The following is a 24,421-nucleotide window of genomic DNA, read 5'->3' as shown; positions in this document are numbered from 1 at the left end:
AAAAAAACTAAAACAGAATCAGTTCATTTTTATATTTACAGGTCATTTTTGAAATGCTGAAACATATTCAATGCATCAAGTAACAGTGTCACAGTAAGCCAGTGTTTGTATGGTTCAAATCATGATAAATCAAACCATCGTAAGGACTAATGCACAGAGAAGAAACATGACCATTGATAGAAAAAACAAATGCAAATAGATTTGCACGTAAGAGTTTACGGTAAATACTGTACAATGAGAACTGCTGCTAATAACAAACCCTGCCTGCAGGCTAGCTGTTGTGCTTATTATTACACAGACGAGTGGTGAGGACTTGAACATGCAATAAGAGTTAAAAGGTGAATGTGTAGAGTTCATGGAAATGTCTGGCAATAGGATTAAACACTGTATTCCATGGAGGGGAAGACATGAAAGTGTGATCTTTGTGTCATTAGGTAAAATCTCATTAAGGGCTGAGCGATAGACCACAATTACACCAAGGTTAGGTGCACTGCAAGTTGAACTCATAGCACAGCTTTCAAGTCAGATGCTGTTCAAAGGGTGCTATTAAAGTTACTTGGTGACTGAGTAAGTCTGGATGTCATTTAGTGAAATACTCTGGACTAGAGCGAGGGTGTTTGGGGGGGTCTGCTCTGTCAGAAGGTAGATGCTGGAAGATTTTGAATGTCTTGGATATTGAGTTAGATATTAAAATTGATACAGTGGAGTTAAACTTGTTTAGTAGCTAGGCAGAGTTTCAGCATAGATGGTATCATCTCCAAATAGAGATGACCATGTTGATTTCTTTCTACTTGGTCAATTCCAAAGCACAACTGCTTAGTTTGAGAAAGAAGTGGAACAGGAGTCTGGTTGGAAGAACTTGCCTTATAGTTTACATGATGTAGCTGGTGATTAAATCAGAGGTCATATCTGTGGCATCATTCCCTGAGAGTGAAGAACTACAAATGCAAATCAAATCACACACCTCACTTCAGCACCATATCATAGGAACCCCTCCCCCATAAAAAACCTCACCCTATTAAAATTCTTCAAAATGTATTTTTCGTTATACAACGTCAAGTAGGCTATAGGTGTAGCAGGGCAGGGGTGGAGTCACATTATTACCCATTCCCTTAACACACAACCCCACTAACCCCTGGAAACTAGGAGAGGAAACCAGAAGAGATATGTTCAAGTTAAGGAAGTCTACTTGGACAGAAGTGGAGAAAAAAGATTGTGTTAGAAATTCTTACTGACCTGCACAATATCATGTCCACATATACAATAAGCATAAGAGAGAAAAAAAATAAACCTCTTGAGAAGAAAATTCCCAGAATAGACAAGGTTTAGGGCCAAAATATAATAAAATCAATATTCACCTCTTTCAATTAATAAATACATAACTCAGAATCCATAAAAAATAACAAAATCACATAACAAAACTTGAAATAAATTAAGCAAGATATTATACAAGTTGTTTTTCAACCAAGTAAACAACTTACACTATAAAACATTTCTTATTGAGGCAGCACTCTCTGTGTTAGTCTCCCTTTGACCATCAGAGGGCAGAAAAATCATATCGATTGTATATAGAGGAGTATGGCTTTCATATGATCGATCAAAGCATTAAAACGTGAAATTCAAATAGAGAGATACTTATGAACTAATGCAGACAGGTTATAATGTAATTGTTTTAGACCTGATGGGTTTTTACCTTCCCAAAAAACAGTGCAATGATAAATTAGGCAATCGTCTTTAAATAGATGAATGACACAATGTGGCAGGGAAGACTAACCAAGAGTGCTGCCTCAAAACTTCTCTCTCCTCAACGTCATTATTGCTGGTGTGATTGAGATAAGGGGAGTTGGGAGCATGGAGGACGTACAAACATTAAGCACCATTTCGAAAAATTAGCTTAGCACTTTTTTCTCAGGGCCAAAAAGGACCCTGCTAGAGAGCCCAGACACGGAGCCAGGTGGGTCAATGCCAGTCTGTCTATCCCAACTTCCATCTTGTCCTGGGTCTCATCCAGTTCATAGTGTTGCAGATATTCAAGGAAGGCAGCGCTGGGAGATGCAGATGGTGGGATATCAAGCAGCCTACATTGGCTTATGCGCGTCATTAACATTGGCTGAAGAATTGTCTTCAATGTTGCGATGTACTGTAGACCTCATTCCTACCTCATCCGGACATCTAACATTTCCCCATGGCACGTTAATGCCCACTGTAACTCTCTAAGTTTCCCTGAAGTTGAGTAATCAACATGCTTTTTTCCCCTTCTTCTCCATTACATTTCAGCGTGCTTGCAGTGAAGCTGTGCGCTTGATTGGTAGCCTGCTCATGTGAATCCAATACCCTGTGGTCCTAAGCATGCACAGTAAAGCCTGTTTGTGTGTGTGACAAGTCTCTCAAATGGGCCTTTTCCCCTGGCAGTGATTTCTCCAGGACAAAAAGGTGTGTCGACTAAATGTACAGAATAATCTGGATGTGAGGACAGGGGTCTGTTACCCTCCTTTAGCTTTGCCTGTGGCCCTCATCGCTCTATACAAAGACGCCATTGTGTCGGTTCATCTTCAGGATCTTCCCCAGTCTCTGCTTGGCCGTGGCCATTCCTTTCTTGGGCCGCTTGCCTGAAAAAAAAACCCAAACCCCACATGAATGGCTGACATGCTGAATAAAGAGAGTTGTCTCACAGTAGCATCCAATACCTGAGAACATCAACTAATTACTAGACAAATGGAGAGAATCAAATATTTGGTTGCGTACCTTTCGTGGCCTGGTTGCTGACGGGAGGGGAGTTGGAGGCATGCCTTTTGGAGGGGTGTAGAGGGGGAGACATTGAGGGATCACAGTACTGGTAGTTGTCGGCCTCTGGGCTGGCGTCGTGGCTCAGGGCCCCAAGAGAGAGGGGCCCCTGATTGTCCCAGGCCTCGCTGCTGCTGTTGCCCTGGCTGTCCATGGGGCTCTTGTCCCCCGCCACACGGCGCTGGTGCTGCTCTCGGCACTCCGGCGAGCATCGGCTTGGGCTGGACCACCACGGCTCCTGGGAAGTGGCGACCTCGTCTGACTTGGAGGGGCACAGCAGGCCAGCCATGGACAGCATGCCTTGAATGGCCTCCTCTGTGCTGGGTGAGGTAGGACGTTCTCTGCAGGGACACAGAGAAGAGACACACTCAGTCATTTACAGCCCACCGCCAGACTCCACAAAAGCCAACTGTGCTGATCTTTACCAGTCAAAAGGGAAGTTCTAAATATAATCTTTGTATGCATAATTGCATAATTGGCACATCCTTCTGTTTCAAATCCAATTCCATCGTTATGAGATTACTAAACCGATGGCGTGAACTTCTAGACACTTCTACAAGAAATTATCCCTTAATAAATAACTCAATTGCTAAAATATTTTTGTGATTCCAATAACAGGAGCTGTGTTTTAGCTCGCTCACGCACAACAGGTCAGACCACCCACCTTTTGAGTGGCTTGTGTTTGTGCTGGAGGTTCAGGTCTGTCTGGTCCAGCTCTATGGTGTGCCCCGCGGCCCTCTGGGATGAGCCCCTCTCCTCATCTTCACTCTGGGAGCTTCCTGAATCTTCCTCAGAAGAGGTGTTTTGCTGCAGAGAGAAAGAGAGAAGAGAAACTGGTTGAGGTATGATGCACAACAGACAGTGTTAAGTGCTATGTTCTCACTGACAAAACCACAGTGGGGGTAGACCGTGTTAATATCAGGTACCTGCGTGTTGGAGTCACTGTCTGAGTCCATGTCCGACACGTCGGAGTGTCCTGAGGCTTCTTCCCTGAGTTCAGTTTTAACCCTCTCAATACCCCCTGGGAAGGCAAACAGACATCATTAACCACAGATAATGGTAGGAACCATTCCCTCTCTGTGTCCAAGTCAACAGGTTACTAGACCTAGTCTGTGTCAACAACATGACCCTTCAGAAAGCATGGTGTGTCTGGGACAATGAGGTCAATAAACGGACAAAGTTGAGTCAGATTATAAATCATACAACGTACAATATATATATATATATATATATATATATATATATATATATAGTAAACTGTTCAGCATCATGACTTACCGAGGTGGCCTGGTTTCTCCTCTCCTCCCATAGTGCTGTGCTGCTGTTCCTGGTCTGACTCCGTCTTCATCTCCCCTCTGCTCTTCAGTTGGCCCACGGACGACCTCTCACTCTCCGCCTTCACCGGGCTGCTAGCCGTGCTACTACCTGGTCTCCTCGCGTCTCGGATGATCCGTCCGTTGTGCAGCGTGAGACGCAGGTGTGTGTCCGGGTTCTCAGCAGCAGCGGCAGAGGCGGTGGACACCATGTTGAACTTCCCATGCACCGGGGGACAGAAGGTAGGGTCCTGTGGTAGAGACAGAGAGTTATAGGACTCATTCAACACAGGTATCAGACTTTTCTATTGAATTGTATTACTCTGTCTAGCACGGGAACAGTATTGCTTTCGGTAGGAGTAATGCACGGAAAATACTAATGTGGTTTATTGATTGATCTAATGATTATTTCCAATAATAACAAGGCATTTAAATGTGACATATGCCAGAGAGCGTGTGACATTCAAGTTTTGCGTTGTGGGAGTTTGACATGTTCCTCTCACCTCCTCCAGAGGGCCCACCTCCAGCCTCCTGAGCACCTCTCTGGTGTGCAGCTCCAGGATCTCCAGGTTAGAGGGAACCTTAGGGCCCCGCTCCTGCTGCTCCCGGAGCCTCCGGGCTGCCCGCCGCGCCTGACGGGCCGGGCACACCCTCTCCAGCGTGGCCGGACACTGGCCTCCACCGCTTCCCTGAGATTTCACTGGCTTGTTGGTGCCACCACTGCTGCCCTGGTCTTCCTGTTGGAACACACACACACACACACACACACACACACACACACACACCACCATTAGAGGAGAGAGGGGTTTGAACACAACCTCAATATTTAAATCTAATCTACGTCTATGGACAAGGAAGTCGTAAGAGAAAGATTGCCAGTTACAAATAAGGTGCAACAAATCCATCACATCAGCGACAGATGAATTAGAAGCACTTCTCATACAGCCCCTCAGATTGAGTGCTCTTCCACCTACACAGACTGATGGTCCTCAGGCCCTTCCCCCTGTGACCCCAGACCTTACCTCCAGGTAGCGGATTTCCTTGGTCAGCTCTTTAATGAGACGGTTGGGCCTGATATGGTCCGGGACCTCGCTGGTGGGCTCCGTAACCTGCAGTCAGAATGTTCCACACACACACAATTAGGGTGGAGTTGAACAGAGAGGCTCTGTTTCCACCACTGGCACAGTGTCATCAGATCCAGGTGAAACCACTATGACCCCCAAACCCCCCTTCCATCAGAGCTCAGCTGGGAGATAAACCATTCAGTCTAGATATTCATCAACCAACATTGTAGAGTCAGGTGCAGTATAGAGAAGGTGAAGCCAGGACCTTCACCCATAGATACAATGGAAAAATAACACAAATGTTCCATTTCATTCTGTGCCCCTCACCTCTCTCTTCAGCCAGGTTTTCAGTGGACTGATTAAAGCTTTCACTCCCTCCACTAGGTAGGTCTGGGGCGGGCAGTTGTCTTCTCGCAACTCTGAGAAAGAGAACAAAGGCATTACATTTGTTATGATGCTTGTGAAATAAAATAAAAACCCAATACATATATTGTAGTATCATGTGGATTTTAAAGCTTCACTCACCTTTCAGCGTCTCCAGCAGGTTCTTGGCCACATACCAGCAGATAGCCTCAAAGTAGGGAAACTTGAAGAGGTCTGGAGTCTTCAGACGACGCTCCATCTCGTAACACCTGAGCTGCATGCCAATGTTGAGGTTGTGGAGGAAGTTGCCTCCGAACGCCATGCAATCCTGAGAGGTGAGGACGGCATGGATCCATCCTGCAGAGGGCAGCACACAAACACAGCCAATGTTTGACTCACTGACTGTGGTAATACAAGGACACTGGCCAGGTGTTGTATTTGTCAAATCGGTAGCCAAGCATCGATCATCATGTCACCAGAATAAGACCTTCGATATTAATTGGAAAAAAGCATCAAGCTCATCACCTTGCACTTCCACCTCCCTGAGAAGGTCATCATAAATTATTTCATCTGTAGCCTAATAAACTGCATGCTTTCCTGATGAGTCGTAGTGGGAGGACCACACAACACATCATCTGTAGCCTAATAAACTGCATGCTTTCCTGATGAGTCGTAGTGGGAGGACCACACAACACATCATCTGTAGCCTAATAAACTGCATGCTTTCCTGATGAGTCGTAGTGGGAGGACCACACAACATATCATCTGTAGCCTAATAAACTGCAAGCTTTCCTGATGAGTCGTAGTGGGAGGACCACACAACATATCATCTGTAGCCTAATAAACTGCATGCTTTCCCGATGAGTCGTAGTGGGAGGACCACACAACACATCATCTGTAGCCTAATAAACTGCATGCTTTCCCGATGAGTCGTAGTGGGAGGACCACACAACACATCATCTGTAGCCTAATAAACTGCATGCTTTCCTGATGAGTCGTAGTGGGAGGACCACACAACACATCATCTGTAGCCTAATAAACTGCATGCTTTCCTGATGAGTCGTAGTGGGAGGACCACACAACATATCATCTGTAGCCTAATAAACTGCATGCTTTCCTGATGAGTCGTAGTGGGAGGACCACACAACACATCATCTGTAGCCTAATAAACTGCATGCTTTCCTGATGAGTCGTAGTGGGAGGACCACACAACATATCATCTGTAGCCTAATAAACTGCATGCTTTCCTGATGAGTCGTAGTGGGAGGACCATACAACACATCATCTGTAGCCTAATAAACTGCATGCTTTCCTGATGAGTCGTAGTGGGAGGACCACACAACATATCATCTGTAGCCTAATAAACTGCATGCTTTCCCGATGAGTCGTAGTGGGAGGACCACACAACATATCATCTGTAGCCTAATAAACTGTATGCTTTCCCGATGAGTCGTAGTGGGAGGACCACACAACACATCATCTGTAGCATAATAAACTGCATGCTTTCCTGATGAGTCGTAGTGGGAGGACCACACAACATATCATCTGTAGCCTAATAAACTGCATGCTTTCCCGATGAGTCGTAGTGGGAGGACCACACAACATATCATCTGTAGCCTAATAAACTGCATGCTTTCCCGATGAGTCGTAGTGGGAGGACCACACAACATATCATCTGTAGCCTAATAAACTGCATGCTTTCCCGATGAGTCGTAGTGGGAGGACCACACAACATATCATCTGTAGCCTAATAAACTGCATGCTTTCCTGATGAGTCGTAGTGGGAGGACCACACAACACATCATCTGTAGCATAATAAACTGCATGCTTTCCTGATGAGTCGTAGTGGGAGGACCACACAACATATCATCTGTAGCCTAATAAACTGCATGCTTTCCCGATGAGTCGTAGTGGGAGGACCACACAACATATCATCTGTAGCCTAATAAACTGCATGCTTTCCCGATGAGTCGTAGTGGGAGGACCACACAACATATCATCTGTAGCCTAATAAACTGCATGCTTTCCAGATGAGTCGTAGTGGGAGGACCACACAACACATCATCTGTAGCCTAATAAACTGCATGCTTTCCTGATGAGTCGTAGTGGGAGGACCACACAACATATCATCTGTAGCCTAATAAACTGCATGCTTTCCTGATGAGTCGTAGTGGGAGGACCACACAACATATCATCTGTAGCCTAATAAACTGCATGCTTTCCTGATGAGTCGTAGTGGGAGGACCACACAACATATCATCTGTAGCCTAATAAACTGCATGCTTTCCTGATGAGTCGTAGTGGGAGGACCACACAACACATCATCTGTAGCCTAATAAACTGCATGCTTTCCTGATGAGTCGTAGTGGGAGGACCACACAACATATCATCTGTAGCATAATAAACTGCATGCTTTCCTGATGAGTCGTAGTGGGAGGACCACACAACATATCATCTGTAGCCTAATAAACTGCATGCTTTCCTGATGAGTCGTAGTGGGAGGACCACACAACATATCATCTGTAGCCTAATAAACTGCATGCTTTCCTGATGAGTCATAGTGGGAGGACCACACAACACATCATCGTGTGATTCCAAGTTTACTTCGATATGATGGTTATTATATCAATATTTGCGCATAAGAAGGCAGTTCTATCGCATTATTCATTTTATCGACACAAAAAGATCCCACCTTGTCCAGCGTATTTTGTTTTGACAACAATTGGAAAGTTTACAGACAAATGTTTCCATCTGGTCTGTCGTCACAGTCCCTCTGCGACATCTACTTTACTAGAATAAAAAGGTTGGATGTAAACCTGGTGTGTGACACGCAAACACCAACCTGATAAAAACCGACACACACACTGACCTGATAACACAAACACACAGGGTCATATCAGGCCTGCCTGACCTGGTAAAGATAAAGCAGTGCTCTTTATACCTCCGGAGATGACAGAAAGCAGAGACGGCGGTGACGCAGCACTGATACTGCAGGCACTGACGCGGTTACGGGGTTACCGCGGTTGAGCGGCCAAGTATGTTGTGCTCTACCCCCTCCCCAAATCTCTATCCCACCTCTCCACACCCCCTTAAGCCCCTGGAGAAAACACAGCTGCAGTCCTTAACCTTTACTGAAGGTATACAACTTTGGGAGCATTTTAAAACATGTGTGGGTTTTCTTCTTGTTCCTATGGGAGTACTGACACAGAAATGTATGGATACACTGAACTTATGAAAAGTCTGTAGAGTTGCACACTATTGCTGTTCTGAACCGATTACATATCCTGTATAGTTTTACATCATCCTCAGGTGATCTCCACAGGCAAAAAAACATGGAATCCTGTGATTTACAAATGAAATACGACCCCCCCATTAGGTAAGCTTATGGAAGGATCCTTGTGGTGATAACGGAGACGGTGTGAAGGGGATAAATCACTAAAGGACATGAGTGAAACCACTCTAAAAGCCATCTGGAGTTAATGAGGAGAACAAGGAGCATGTGTTAACCATGAGGTTCTGCTTACTGCGGTCGCCCTTTCATGGCTCTCTAGACGTGTTACGTCATCAAGACATGGGGTGGAATGTGAGAGGTGAATTACAAGTCACATGCTATAGCAGAGGCTTGGCTGAGGATAATGTAGGCCCAAGAGCTTCTAATATGGTCGCTTTCACGACATTACTGGTGCTGTTGTTCCATTAGGAAACTTCCTATTGTGTTACGACAATATAGACAGGTGTGTCTAATGTCTAGGCTGTTGCTGAGCAAAGAATCCTTTTCCAAATTCTCTTGGCAATGACATGTCAGGGTTTAAAAAAAGGGAATCATTTTCCAGGCAGGCACCCTGGGAAACTGGACTGTTTTGTTTCTGTCTACTTTGAGGATATAGACAGGTTTCTCTACGGAGGGGCAGACAAGACTACCGGATAGTCTATTTATAGATCCCCAAAAGCAGGCGTGTAAGAGAGGTATTTAAGGACACAGTGGAAAAGGTCTTTTAGGGACACTAATTCCAGAGGGGTTTCTGTGGCACACGCTCACAGGGCCAGTCCACATCGTCAGTGGTAACCTCTCTTCATCTACACTGTCGTTCCAGGAACACAAGCCTAACGTAAGCTATTTAGCTCTTCTCAGGAAAACGAAATACATGGCCTGTTAAAAGAGAAGGCAAATAAAGACCAAATGCTTACGCACGCACGCACGCGCACACACACCCCCCCCGCCAGTGGAGGCTGCTGAGGGGAGGACTGCTCATAACAATGTCTGGAATGGAGCAAATAGGATGGTATCAAACACACGGTTTCCATGTATACCATTCCACCTATTCCGCTCCAGCCTTTACCACGAGCCCGGCCTCCCCACCTAAGGTGCCACCAACCTCCTGTGATACACACCTGTGGGGATGAGCAGTGTGGTTCCTTGCTGCACGACACACTTGTAGCACTTGTCCACCTTGTCCCCGAAGAACACCTCACTCTGGTTGGGAGAGGAGCTCCACGCCTCGTATAGTGCAAGGTTGGCCTGGGTCGGCTTGATCATGTAGAATATCTTCTCACCCTGGAAACACAGAGAGAGTAGAGTTAACCAGAGTTCATTCAAAAATAAAGCATTTTAACCCAAGAAATGTCACAATGTGACTATAAAGTGAGGAGCACTCAGAGATGCAGAGGTTTCATTTCAGAGACACACACGTGGTTGACTTTCACACACCAGGGGATTTTATTCCTCCATTTAGGTGCATTTCCCAGCCCTCTTTTTCACAAGCTGAGCTGCACATTGCTTCTGTAGCTAAGGAGAGTGCTTGCCTGCCAGCCTGGTGATGTCACCATGAACACAAAGCATAGTTTGTGATCAGCAGCGGCTGGTTACTTTGTTGCCGTTGAAAGGATCATTTATTACCACGGCGGGGACAGAATTCCCCCTGGAGCTTGCCGACGACAAAATGTACTGCTGAGGTGAACTTCTGCCAGGGTACCAATCAGCCTAGATTGCTCTAAATAGCCCCCCCATGTACAAACATACTTGATTAAATGTCAGCGCGCATTACAAGTGGTGAGAGGAATGCCAAAGAGCGAGCCAGGCCATCGATTTATCACCAGATAATGTTGTGGACACAGTTGATTTTATTGACTTGACAAACTGCACTCAGCTCACTGCTAGGATTTGACAGCCTAGTGTACATGTAGGACTTGTAACTAACACCCACTCACCCAGAGAACGTGGTACCACACAGAGGTGCCCCCGAAGTCTATGTGGAAGTCAGTGTAGCTGTTCTTGACCCCCATGAGGCAGTACTTCTGGACAAAGGGCTTGGGGAAGAAGGAGTCATCTGGCCAGTAGTTCTCCACCCAGGACATGTTCTGAGCTACGTCAGGTACCACCACCTGATCTGCCATCCTGGGGGGAGGAGAGTGAGCGGTAAGAGAGGTATGGCTACTTAAGAGGGTCAAATCACAGTAAAAGTGCTGAAATGTACTAAATAATGATATCATTGATAATAAGTAGTTTGATCACTTTCCATGAGCTGTACATAATGTATTGTTGAATGTTTGTGTTCATTCTCGTTTTTCCTTTGTGTTGCATGTGTTTTTGAAGCACCCGAAAATGAATCATGAAGAACTTGACAGCAGTCTGTGGATGCTCTTGGTGTCTGTTTGCATGGCTTGTAAATAGCATTCATTTCAAAATGTATCCATTTGAATGGAGAGAGTCAGCAGTAGATTATTGGAAGTAGGACCACATCACAGCTTACTTGGTATCAGAGAACTCCAGGCTGATAACGTTGAGCACCTTGGGTCGATGAGGCTTGTAGTAATACTTGATAAACTCTTTCAGCTTCATCTTGCTGTCTGCTTGCCTGGCCACGTCGATGACGTCAATGACTTTGTCACCGCCTGTGGACGACAAGAGAATGATGACCAAGCCGTCATATAGTTGAGCAGACAGCAAAACGTATCAGTCTGCCCATGGAATCATCATCATTTTGTGTCTACAGTCTAACAGTTGCACCATTCAGTCAGATATAATACATCTGGTTAAGAGAAAGGACCATTCCTACTGAAGTGACAGACACCAGGGATAACCATTTTAAATGGGAGTCAGTGGGTGAGAGGATCTGAACTCTGAAGCTCTCTGGCATTTCCATGTCTCTGTACAACTCCTAAGGGAGAGACTGGCACAGCCAATACACCATAGGAGTGGATGGAGTGGGGGCGGGCGAGGGGCAGACAATCTGTCCAGTCCATATGAGTCCCAGAGGTGGAGACTGGGGAAGGGGCCACTGTCTTTAATGGGTGTGTGAGGGTAAAAACCCACCAGCACTCACGCAGCTGGGAGGCAGTGAATCAAACGACACAGTGAAGGCCGGAGAGAGAGAGAGGGCTGGAAACGGGGGCCTGTCGGCAGTGTGGGGACAGGACAGCTGGTGCTTGTGTGATCCTCCCACCACCAACCCACACACCCCTAATGTTCCCCAACCCCCTACACACCACACACACACACGGCGGGTCCAGCTGGCCAGCGTCTGATGACAGTGAACAGCTGGAGTTAGGGTAGCTAGCCAAACAGAGAGAGCAGAACAGAGATGTTCAGTCACTACCAGCCCAAAACAGACCATAGTAAATACTACACCTTTATAGTGGCTGGTAGCACATGGTCAAACTATTCCTGTGTGTTAAGCAATGCACTGACACCTGGCATTCACTCCAGCTAGACCCTGTAGGTTTCTTCCAGACACCATCCTTTCACATGATATTTACACTGAACACTTCACCTACCCCCAACGAGGAGGAACAACATTAAGTACTGGGAGGTGACAAACATCAGGAGGTTTATCCTTAGCTGGCCGACCATAGTCTAGGCTTGGGTAACCCCAGGAGACAGCAGGTTCCAGGCCTGTCCCCCATTGTGTCCCAACTGTAAGGAGGTAGGTAACCTGATCCTGGTTGTGTTCTGTCTCCACCCAGTCACAACACCTGTGCTGCTTCCCATCAGAGCAGCTTAATGCTCAACGGAGCATGGCAGAGGGTGGAATATGAACTTCCATGATAAAAACACAAGCGGGTTTGGGTTGCATTGGGCGTCCAGTCGGTCCAGATAGCTGTGGGTTAGTAATGGGCTTGTAATAGGAGCCTTGTGGTACCAGGCCTTTCTATTCTATAGAGAGCAGAGGTGGTCATGTTGGGGACTGAGGAAGACCTCCCCTCCTGTAGGGCTTATTCAGCCATTGGGAGATGATTGATAAAGGGGGTAAATACCCTCTGAACCTGGCAACCCTCTGAACCTGGCAACCTGTTTGTTTGACGGACAGATGGCGTCCGCTCAACGTTAGGCGCTCATTATCTGACAGAGAATGCATTCATTAGCTTTTAATTCTATTCTATTTCAAAGCAATAGGTGTAGGTAACATATGTCCTATCAAATAGGCATCCCGTGCAGTACACAGGCAGTGAATGGGTTGTGATCAGTCTTAGCTGTGCTACATGCTAAATGTCTGCCCTACTACCCCATTTACTTACTTAGACCCTGGGGATGTTTGCAAATAGACAGAGCAAATCTAGCCCAGGGTGCTTGAGCATGCCCCCCCCCACATACACACACAAACAGTACACACACAGTATACACTCTCACTCTGTCCTTACCGACAACTTGCTCCACATCTTTGACAGAGAAGGATGGTTGAGGCAGCCTGAGTCCCAGTCCCTCCATGTTGGACACAGCGATGGGGTACTGCCAGCCGTGGCTTTCCAGGTACCTCTGGGTCACCTGCTCCCCAGGCATCCACTGCAGGATCTCATCCCCACTGCAACACACACACCGACAGAGAGACAATGGTCAATGGCTAATTCCTGTTGATATGTTCAACTCTATGTAAATACCCAATGAGGGAAATTAAGAACATAATACATGTTAAGCATTGTGACTAAAACAAAGATCACAGTCTTGTTCATAGAAACACGACTGCTGAGGAAACGTGCGTTTGCTGTGCAGGTGTGAGAGTGGTCTAGCTTGGCATCAGAGTCCTCGTGGTAGGTGTTCTGGGCTCCTACCTGGCAAAGGTCCTGTTCTGGAGCTCCTTGACAAACACAGAGGTGCCAGCCTGCACTGGCTTGGTGCCATCGTCCTGCTCGGTGTAGTCATGCCTGTGCCAGTTGTTGCGCTTTTTCACTGCAAGAGGAGAGACGCAGAACATCACTCACAGAACGCCACAGGCTTCACTGGCCATGAAAACCATCACCACAGCCAGTGACAGACCTGAGACAAATTATTACTGTATTCAATTTTCTTCCCTTAAACCAACGGAGCCTTGTGAATTATGGATAACAGCCATTAGTCTTGATAATATATTTTCCCCGTTCATCCCCTAGCAGAGGCCAAGGTGAGGGCTAGGACCAATTTAAGTCGAAGGATTACAGCCCCATTCAATTAGCCTATTAATGTCTGGCCCCGGGCTCTCAGGGGTCAGGCTCCTCTAAATCAGACTGGAGACTTTGCTGCTCTCCTGGGGACAGTCCATCAGCCATGGAGGGAGAGAGAGGGGGAGGGATGGAGAAAGGGAGGGAGAGTGAACAAGCACAGGAACAAATAGAGAAAGAGAGAGGGAGAGAGAGATGGTAGTAAAACAGATATGAGATAAAAGAGATGGTGAGAGACCGACTGAGAAAGAGAAGACAGAAAAAACAGGATGGACAGACAGACACACACAAAAACAGACTGGAATACTGACTCAAGGAGGGTCCGTGTTGGGGTTCACAGTTAGGACAGTGGTAAACGTCAATGTCCACCGCATGGTGCTCCTCCACCTGGACACAGCTGTGGGGAGACAGGAGACATCACTGTCAGTATATACACAACTATTAAAGAGACAGACAGGACAATGATAGCCTGGTCCCAATACGTGGCGTCACATTGACCATAGCGGTTGGCAAGTCAGTACAAAGAAATCTGGGGACCAGGCTATCGCCATGGTGTTTCCAATAAATCAACTAATGGGACAGGAGACTGTTCTCTCCGGGATCATAACACCAGAGAAGCTGTTGTGGAAACAGGCTCTCTCTCACGGATATCCCCATCCATGGTTCCAGGGCCCATGCTCTGGACAGATTAAGGGATTGTGAGAGGGTTTGAGAGGGTTTTGTACACAAGGGAGTCAGTCCACTGCATGAAATAATTGACTTTGTCTGGGGGGGGGTCACATAAAGCCTTTGGGAAAAGGGGTCACATAAGTTTCTCTCACTGGGTCATCCTTTGGGCCAGACTTGAGACTTACGAGAGACAGAAAAGATATCATGGTTTTGCTAAACTGACAGCCTGTTCTGACAGTCTGTGTGGCTGTGGATAGTGACGTATAGGAGAAGCAGAGAGAGGCCATAGAGAGGTTGAAGTAAACATAGAGCCAGAAACACTACAGAGTAGTGATGTATAGGAGGAGCAGAGAGAGGCCATAGAGAGGCTGAAGTAAACAGAGCCAGAAACACTACAGAGTAGTGATGTATAGGAGGAGCAGAGAGAGGCCATAGAGAGGCTGAAGTAAACATAGAGCCAGAAACACTACAGAGTAGTGATGTATAGGAGGAGCAGAGAGAGGCCATAGAGAGGCTGAAGTAAACATAGAGCCAGAAACACTACAGAGTAGTGATGTATAGGAGGAGCAGAGAGAGGCCATAGAGAGGCTGAAGTAAACATAGAGCCAGAAACACTACAGAGTAGTGATGTATAGGAGGAGCAGAGAGAGGCCATAGAGAGGCTGAAGTAAACATAGAGCCAGAAACACTACAGAGTAGTGATGTATAGGAGGAGCAGAGAGAGGCCATAGAGAGGCTGAAGTAAACATAGAGCCAGAAACACTACAGAGTAGTGATGTATAGGAGGAGCAGAGAGAGGCCATAGAGAGGTTGAAGTAAACATAGAGCCAGAAACACTACAGAGTAGTGATGTATAGGAGGAGCAGAGAGAGGCCATAGAGAGGCTGAAGTAAACATAGAGCCAGAAACACTACAGAGTAGTGATGTATAGGAGGAGCAGAGAGAGGCCATAGAGAGGCTGAAGTAAACATAGAGCCAGAAACACTACAGAGTAGTGATGTATAGGAGGAGCAGAGAGAGGCCATAGAGAGGCTGAAGTAAACATAGAGCCAGAAACACTACAGAGTAGTGATGTATAGGAGGAGCAGAGAGAGGCCATAGAGAGGCTGAAGTAAACATAGAGCCAGAAACACTACAGAGTAGTGATGTATAGGAGGAGCAGAGAGAGGCCATAGAGAGGCTGAAGTAAACATAGAGCCAGAAACACTACAGAGTAGTGTATGTGGAAGACAACCTTTTCACCGTTTGGTCCCTCATTTTTTAAAAAGGACGTACGAAAAGTCAAGCAACCTTGAAGTTGGGAGGCGATCAGTTTTATTTGTCTGGAGGACAGGGGTGTTAGGGCAAGGAATTAGTTAGTTAGGGCAAGGAGTTTTTCCCTGGGCCCTAACAATAACCTCTAGACCACTCTGGGCCAGACCTTTCCTATTGGCTATTTACAGACTGGGAATCACAACCATGCTTTTGTCTCAGTATCCCACAGAACTGCGACAGTGTCGACGTCACTCAAACCCCTACACCACCAAACCGCCGACCGCCCCACAACAGCCAGACCACAGGCAGCAACACACACAATCCTCTGGTGCATCAGAGAACGCTGAATAACACACAGAATCCTGTGAATAGGCTTTGAGTGTTGCCATTATGTGTGGATGCCCACCGATGCATGGAGAAGGGGAGAAAAACAGCAGGCAACATTTTCATGTCACTGGGGTATGGGAGGAATCTAAGACAGCACTTTAAAGAGCTTCTTAAGTAAACAAAAAGATAGACAATTTAAGCTAAACTTTCGTTTCAGTTGACAAGAGCATAAAGAGACAAATGTGGATTCATATCTTTTGCTACTCTGACATGGAAGATTATGTAGCAGAAAACACAAAGTGCCTATTTCTTCATAGCGACAATCTGTTTTCTTGTGAAAATACTAACAGAGTTTCCCTAGTAGCTAGTTTAAGAGGCTTGAGAGTTCATGAAGATGGCAACAACTTAGCGAATCTCAAGCAATTCCGCCTTCTTGCCGCTCTGCAGTCTTCCTCTCATTCAAATCTCCCTGCTCTGTGACTGGTCTTCAGTGGGTCAATTTAAATGAATTTGGAGGTCCTGCTCTCAAGAGTGACAAAAGTGGAATTCCTTTCAGTGTGAAAACAGAAAACACTGGGGGACTTGCTTAGGGCGGTAAATGACAGCCATTAAAGTTCCAGCTCCCTCCCTCAGGGTCCTGGAGTTAGCCTGGAGGCTAGGTGCTGTGTGAGGATGTGGTGAAGGTTTCAATAGCAGAAAATAAGACTATTTTCACAGAGGGCCTGCCTAGGAGTGGACACAGTTCTCACCAGCCACTATCAGCGTTGATCAGAGTGGAAATTGCAGGAAATTGTAAAGGGAAACAAAGGCCAGCAGGAAGCGGCGTCACACCTGAACTTTCTCTGGTGGTGTACTGTTGCTGGTTAAGTCTCCTTAGCAATGGTGTTGTTGTTCAGCAGGATATTGATAGAGAGCAGCTCACACTCTAACTGCAGAGCCAGCCTGAAGCCGTAACAGGTTGGGACTGGGAGTAATAACCGAGGTATAGGAATAAGAGTAATATTTATTTTATTATACATTTTTGGGGTATTTTTTACCCCTTTTTCTCCCTAATTTCATGGTATCCAATTGGTAGTTACAGTCTTGTGCCATCGCTGCAACTCCCGTAAGGACTCGGGAGAGGCGAAGGTCAAGAGCCAGGCGTCCTCTGAAACACGACCCTGCCAAGCCGCACTGCTTCTTGACACACTGCTCGCTTAACCCGGAAGCCAGACGCACCAATGTGTCGCAGGAAACACCGTCCAACTGGCGACAGTGTCAGCGTGCACGTGCCCGGCCCGCCACAGGAGTCGCTAGAGCGCAATGGGACAAGGACTAGCCGGCCGGCCAAACCCTCCCCTAACCCGGACAATTGTGCACCATCTCATGGGTCTCCCGGTAAGGGGCCGGTAGCGACACAGCCCGGGATTGAACCCGGATCTATAGTGACGCCTTAGCGGTCTACCGTGTGGTGCAGCGGTCTAAGAGTTTTTCCTGGCCAAGTAAAGTCATCGGGAAAAAAACTTGGGGCCCCATTTATAGAAGATCCAATGCTATAAACAACTTCAGTGTCCTAACCAGACAGAGTGACCTCCACAGTCCACCTCCACTCACTTCCTACGTCAGCAGCCAAGACAGAGCACAATGCAGCAGTGGGCTGGAATCTGGTCTCCTGAGGTGGCTCAGTGGCCTTGCTGGGGAGACTAGAATGAGTCACAGAGCCAATTATGTCACCCCGGGCCTGACATGAATTCTCCTGCCTCTCTGTCGGGGTGGGACATGCTAGAGCGATCGCGACAGACTGAGCGCGTGGCTGAGGGATTGAGCTGAGCCAAGCTGACCTCCTACACCTCCTCCTCTGCCTGGTCATCTTGTGTAACACCCGCGCAGAGCGGGCCGGCACGGGGGGGAAGCAGGGCACTGTGCCACCAGACTGATGCGGTTTCTTCCCTTGCGCAGTCATGACGGGTTGGGTGAGTCACTTGGAAACTGGAGGGCTGGGGAGTGTTGATGATGATGCAACTTGTGAAGCTACTTATCCTTGACTCCTTGTACTCAAATCAATCTCATTCTTTAAAAACTACTGAGGCTGCCCCATCGAAGACAACAAAACTATAAATCTGGCTTAATTTAAGAGCTGTGTGGAAGACAAAACTTCAGTATTTAGTGTATAGTAATAAATAAAGTGACATCAGCCCTGGGGGAAATAAAGCCCAATATGGGTCTGTGTGTGTCTGTCACTGTCTCACCACTCTCCCAGAAACAATGCCAGCCCCCTGCCAATGGTGGGAAGCACCAGAAGCTATTTTCTTCTTCATTGGCTGATTGCTCCCAACTCTTAGGAATCCACACCCAGTTGACTACTTTAAAATGGTGGAAGCCCTCAATGGCAAAGTCCATGCTAAAAATGGGCTATATCCATGATGAGTTCACCATCCATCTCTATGGGTCAAACATCCGGTCCTGAATCAGGAGAGCTGTCAACCCTCCCACCGCCATCAGCTCCTATCCCTCTACATCCTCTGTTGTGGAGCTGCCTGCCTTCCTGTGTGACTGGGGTTATTCATTAGTCTATGTACTGTGAGGGGTTCATTGTGTCTCAATGATCAGCCGAGACACACAAAGGGTTGTAGGCGGGCTCAGCCATTGCTTTAAGCACTTAATAACCCCCCTGCATAGGGCTCCAACCCGCCTACATTAGAGAACTGGCAGATAGCTAATGGGGGAGAGGATGGGAGATGGGGAGGGGTGAGGGCAGTTAAACACACCTGCTTGGGTTCATTTAGACCCAAAGGGCACCTGACTCTTGCCTTTCCAAAGACTAGGGTCCAAGTGGGCATAAAATCAGACCATTTGAACCCTCACTGAGAAAAGGAAAGGATACCCATCATATCAATGGGGTACAATGCACTGATAACGGGCCTTCACACACAACAACCTCTCCCCACCATTAACCCACATCACTAAGCTTCTACAGACAGCTTAGGGTAGAAGGACTTCTCCGTAGGCAGCTGGAAAACAAAAGAGGATTGCTGCTTTGTTGTTTATGGGGCATTGCAGTCCCCCGGGGAGGGAGTGGAACAACTTCATTGTTTATGGTGCAGGTTGCATTGCCTTGAGGTTCTCATGTTGAACTGAGTAGTTTCTTCTAAGGCGGTGGGGGACTGGGTTTGTGTCTTCTCACACATGCTCTCAACATAGGCCTACGTCTTTTAGTGAGCCTCATACACCAAGGCCATACACCTAGGCCATACACCTAGGCCATACACCTAGGCCATACACCTAGGCCATACACCTAGGCCATACACAGTCTCTGCCTCTCCCACTAGATCTGTCAACACATGATTACACTGGCTCACAAACTGGATTGGCCATCGTTACGTTTGGAGGAAAAAGGGGGAGGCTTGCAAGCCAAAGAACACCATCCCAACCGTGAAGCACGGGGGTGGCAGCATCATGTGGGGGTGCTTTGCTGCAGGACGGACTGGTGCACTTCACAAAATAGATGGCATCATGAGGGAGGAAAATTATGTGGATACATTGAAGCAACATCTCAAGACATCAGTCAGGAAGTTAAAGCTTAGTTGCAAATGGGTCTTCCAAATGGACAATGACCCCAAGCATACTTCCAAAGTTGTGGCAAAATGGCTTAAGGACAACAACGTTTGAAAGAAACGTTTGACCCAAATTAAACAAGCAATGCTACCAAATACTAATTGACTGCATGTAAACTTCTAAGCCACTGGGAATGTGATAAAATAAATAAAAGCTGAAATAAATCATTCTCTACTATTTCACATTCTTAAAATAAAGTGGTGATCCTAACTGACCTAAGACAGGGAATTCTTACTAGGATTAAATGTCAGGAATTGTAAAAAAACGGAGTTTAAATGTATTTGGCTAAGGTGAATGTAAACTTCCCACTTCAACTGTACATCCAACTGTACACCTCCAATTGACTCAAATTATGTCAATTAGCCTATCAGAAGTTTCTAAAGACATGACATCTTTATCTGGAATTTTCCAACCTGTTTAAAGGCACAGTCAACTTAGTGTATGTAAACTTCTGACACACTGGAATTGTAATACAGTGAATTATAAGTGAAATAATCTGTCTGTAAACAATTGTTGGAAAAATTACTTGTGTCATGCACAAAGTAGATGTCCTAACCGACTTGCCAAAACTATAGTTTGTTAACAGGAAATTTGTGGAGTGGTTGAAAAACAAGTTTTAAATGACTCCAACCTAAGTGTATGTAAACTTACGACTTCAACTGTATGTAGGCAAAGTAGGTGTCATTCAGGCGGTGAGGCAACTTGCCATGCTACTTTTCAGAGGGTTTCTGTCAGAGTGATAAAAGGAATGCACTCAGCTAAGTGTAATCCTTAGTAAAATCCTACTTTCAACTCCTCCTTGTATTTCCAACAGAGCAAAACATTGGTCCATTCTCCCCATTTCCCATCAGCTGCAGAACCAGTCTGAAGCCAAGTTCTCCCTTGCTTCATCATCATTAGCGGACCAACTAATATACTGTGAGTCTAAATGACTGGAAATCAATACATGATGCTGTTGACCTCCTAATCAGCATTGATCAATGAGACTAATGTCATTGGCATACCCCAGAGACAAAGACCCCACAGAGTCCCACTAATGAGTGTAAACATGACCATCATCTGAGATCTGAGTCACACACTAAAAACACAAGCTCTCCTGCTAATTCAAATTCTCTCACAACATTAAGAGGAGGACAGGGCGAGAGCATCCATCTCTCTTCAGTCTTTTCCCCTGGCTGAGAGTGTAGGACATAATGATGGATGGTACATTGAAGTTGCCTCTGTGGAGCGACCATCAATCATTCCCCTGTGTCCCATCCAGTCCCTGCTGTCTCACCACTACCGCACACTCTACCAGAACCAGACATGAACTGGGAGTCACACCCACGCAGCCTGGAGAGAGACGCAGGTCTGTGGGCTGCAACGTGAGCCACTGACGCCATACGGGGTTTGTTGTCGGTCGTAATGCAGTGTTTCAGCAGAGTGCCATCTCCATAGTCTCAGCAGAAGCATCCGCAGCACAGGCCTGCTCAGTGGCTGTGAGGCTCTTTTACTGCACAGGCCCTATGCACATGCCTGTAGTGTAGAGTGTTAGGCCATTAGGAAACTAGCAGGGCACTATTTCTGTCTTCTGCCCCCTACCTGGTCCATAGTCTACACCTTATAAACAACACAGAGCACTCTGGTTGGCTCCTCTGCCTAGTTCCGTTTGGGAGCCGTAAGCCCTACTGGTGTATAGGAGTATCCAGGGTTCAGTCACTGGTGAGAGAAAACAGATTCCCTCCCGGCCAGGCAGCTAGACACAACCCAAGCTCACACTTGGGGAAGTAGGGTGGTGTGCCGACAAGCGGGCACCAGGATTCCGGTGCAGGCTGGCAGCTTCTCTGCTTTCCACTACGTTTGCATACCATCCACAGCCAGAGACATGCCACTTCTTTCTGGCGAGCCTCATGGGAAAGATTGGTAGAGAACCCCCTGGTTTTGGAGCAGAGCAGTGTGTACATGTGTTATTAGTCAATGGTGAAGCTCCAAAGTTTGTTCCTCTTCTTTTGGCACATGACACAGACTGAGTCTTCCCTGGCTCAGGCATCCCATCATTCTGGGCGTTGCGTTCTTGGCAGTCTACAGAGTGTAGTTACGCAATAGCTTTGTAATATCCACACAAGCCAAACTGTTATTGTGTTCATATTAGTTGTCTTTAATTTTCTCCCGAATACTCCTTTCTTCCACTAGGGGTATACCACATGTGCCTATTTTCGGTGAAAGGGGGGATTTAAATACCCAACCTCGAGCTGTCAATCAAAAGCTCAACAACAATCATATTTTCTCATCTTAGGTTTCTGGCCACTAAATAGTTAGGGATAAAAATAAACGAGGTCAAATGAGGACACTCACTCAAATCGTGGGATTTGTGTAGTTTACCCCTAAAAATGTTGATCATGCAAGAGGTCACTTGGCTAGTGAAGGTCACTTGGCTAGTGAAGTGATGCCACCAAGAATGTGCCAGAGATTGATGTTCCATTTCAATCGAATTCACAAAAGCGCGTGGCCTAAATAATCAACTAGGAAAGTCTATTAGGGTCAGGTCAGGCTGTCACATGCACGAACATAGTCTGATTAATCAGGCTGTAATACACAATTATTGTATATTAGAGGCTGATTAATTAGACTAGCATTAACCCAACTCAATAGTAAAGGATGACAAGCTGGATTAAAATCAGAACCCACGCCTTTAATCGATAACCAGGCAACTTTGTTCTCAAATCAATTGGATAGGCTAAGCCTACAGGCTTCTTTCAACAGACCAAATGTTTAAAGGGCTGGCTTTGATCACCGTGATTGACAACTCGTCACACAAGCTTAGCTGGCTAGCTAACGGTAGCAAACTAGTAACGTTAAGCTAATTTTTTTTGACAAACTGCTGTCGGCTAAGATAACATTTAAACCTCCAAAACACACGATTAATAGCCCAATAAGTAGAGTAAAATACTAACTCCCAATATGTATAATGGAAATAAAAACACACTGGCTCGGTTTACTATTTTGTAAAGTTTAGCTAGCTCGAGGTGCCAATAGTGTGAGAGACCCGTGAAGACCCGGTTACACACAAATAGCAGTCACAACCGCATGACAATCCTCGCTTACTCCCAAGCACCTGCTGTTAGTTTAGTCGGTTAAATCGATTGCATGTGTCAAGGAAGGTGTAATCTCCATACCTGCCATGAAACCAGTCGTTACAGAGGTCGCATTCGATCATAAACCGGCTCACATCATAAGACTGCCGGCAGACACAGTACAGCGGGGCCGCCGCCATCTTCCTACTGTCCCCAAACAACGCAGGAATAAAGTGGGGCGGGGATTTGGTTGGGTACGCGGAAAGAGTCGAGGGAAACCCGATCATATGCGAAAGAAAGCATGGCAAAGCCTATCTCTGACGTCAATTTCCAAATTATTTATTTCCATCTGGTCACTCAGTGTAATAGCAAATACCTATACCTATAACATTGTGGATGATGTAAATAGTTTTTTTTTTGTTTAACTCGACAGTGATCGTTGACCTATAAACAAAAGTGATATGATGCAAACTGACAACTTGGTCAAAGTGCCTAAGGCGGCACTCAGCAGGAAAAGCACTGCCATTGGTTTGGACTCATATGGCCTGGTTCAGAATACAGGAAGCGTGATCAACACAACAAAATGCTCTCCCTGCCTGGTATTTCTCACGGAGCGTGTCTGACGTGCTCTACGTGCTTTGTGGGTAGGGAATAGCAATAGGACTGCCGACCCGTTTGATCTGTGTGAGCTGACAGTGCCCATCCCCCCATAAACCCATCTGTGCAGCTCTGCATAGTCAAGTAGGCTTAATGCATGCAGGACATGCGGAACTGTGACTGCACCTATGGAATCATGCAGTTATTTGCTGACTTTGGCATGTGCCTAATACTGTATGTATACTAGAGAACCATTTATGAAGCCCTCCTAAGGAGAGACAATGATGCTATTTAGCAGTTGATATTTCATAAACATGCCAATAATTGTCGGATTTTAACATGTGTAAGTGTAACTGAGGTTGAATGTTTAAATAGCCTTACTACAACTTGATTTGAGGGTGTTGCAGGGTGTTTAGGTCAAAGCCCATCAGTCATGATGGTGTGTCTATGGCCAGGGGCATTCCCTGATGTTTCATGACAGCTCCCTGTGGGGAGCCACGCTGCTTTAATGAGCTGTTGTCACCGTAGTCGGCATGTCTGAATAAGCATCAGCCAGGCAGGATACTTCGCCTGCATTGGTCTATTTGAGCAGAATCGCATTAGTGGCAGCCAAGACTGTTCCCAGGGCAGGGCTGGTTGTGATTAGATATTTTCTACTTGCGGCAGAGACAATTTTAGCATTTTAGCTAACCCTAGCCCTAATTCTCATAACCTACTGATGTGAGCTGTTCATGAGCCCAACAATGCCTCTTAATTAATTATAAAGTCTAAACAGCTGGGGTTACTTCAGTTGTGTGTGCCAACATGCAGTCAGAGCAGGCCAATTATAAGGGATGAAGGGATAAAAATATGTTAAAATGGAAAACGGAATTGCAATGTATACTTAATGTTTAAAGTAAAAGGTATGTTATAAAAACATTATCGCACTAATTTATTGTGCAATAGCAAAATACTAGGCATGATATACCTAGGTCTAAAATAGTGAATCTTA

At 46.2% G+C, this 24,421-nt stretch overlaps 1 protein-coding gene across 1 annotated transcript; it reads right to left on the bottom strand.

Annotated features, from left to right (window-relative positions):
• Positions 1 to 20: 20 nt before the first annotated feature.
• Positions 21 to 23,073, bottom strand: kdm7aa (lysine (K)-specific demethylase 7Aa). The gene is made up of 16 exons (XM_029742131.1): positions 22,936 to 23,073; positions 14,248 to 14,333; positions 13,571 to 13,688; positions 13,163 to 13,323; positions 11,275 to 11,416; positions 10,733 to 10,919; positions 9,917 to 10,079; positions 5,687 to 5,881; positions 5,489 to 5,580; positions 5,120 to 5,206; positions 4,601 to 4,834; positions 4,063 to 4,348; positions 3,711 to 3,805; positions 3,449 to 3,591; positions 2,746 to 3,125; positions 21 to 2,609 (listed from the first exon to the last, which is right to left on the bottom strand). The coding sequence occupies exons 1-16, from the start codon at positions 23,031 to 23,033 to the stop codon at positions 2,521 to 2,523; spliced, it is 2,556 nt and encodes an 851-aa protein (XP_029597991.1). The 5' UTR covers positions 23,034 to 23,073; the 3' UTR covers positions 21 to 2,520.
• Positions 23,074 to 24,421: the final 1,348 nt, after the last annotated feature.

Source organism: Salmo trutta, chromosome 40 (genome assembly GCF_901001165.1).
Source record: "Salmo trutta chromosome 40, fSalTru1.1, whole genome shotgun sequence".
NCBI lineage: Eukaryota > Metazoa > Chordata > Actinopteri > Salmoniformes > Salmonidae > Salmo > Salmo trutta.
The sequence above is the reverse complement of the archived record's forward strand: the minus strand, read 5'-3'. Positions and strand labels throughout refer to the sequence as shown.

Coding starts and splice junctions, on each gene's coding strand:
- kdm7aa (XM_029742131.1), bottom strand. CDS start 23,033: ATGGCGGCGGCCCCGCTGTACTGTGTCTGCCGGCAGTCTTATGATGTG. Junction 13,689..14,247: donor CCAACACGGACCCTCCTTGA/GTCAGTATTCCA, acceptor CTCCTCTTGCAG/TGAAAAAGCGCAACAACTGG. Junction 3,126..3,448: donor AAACACAAGCCACTCAAAAG/GTGGGTGGTCTG, acceptor GTGTCCCTGCAG/AGAACGTCCTACCTCACCCA.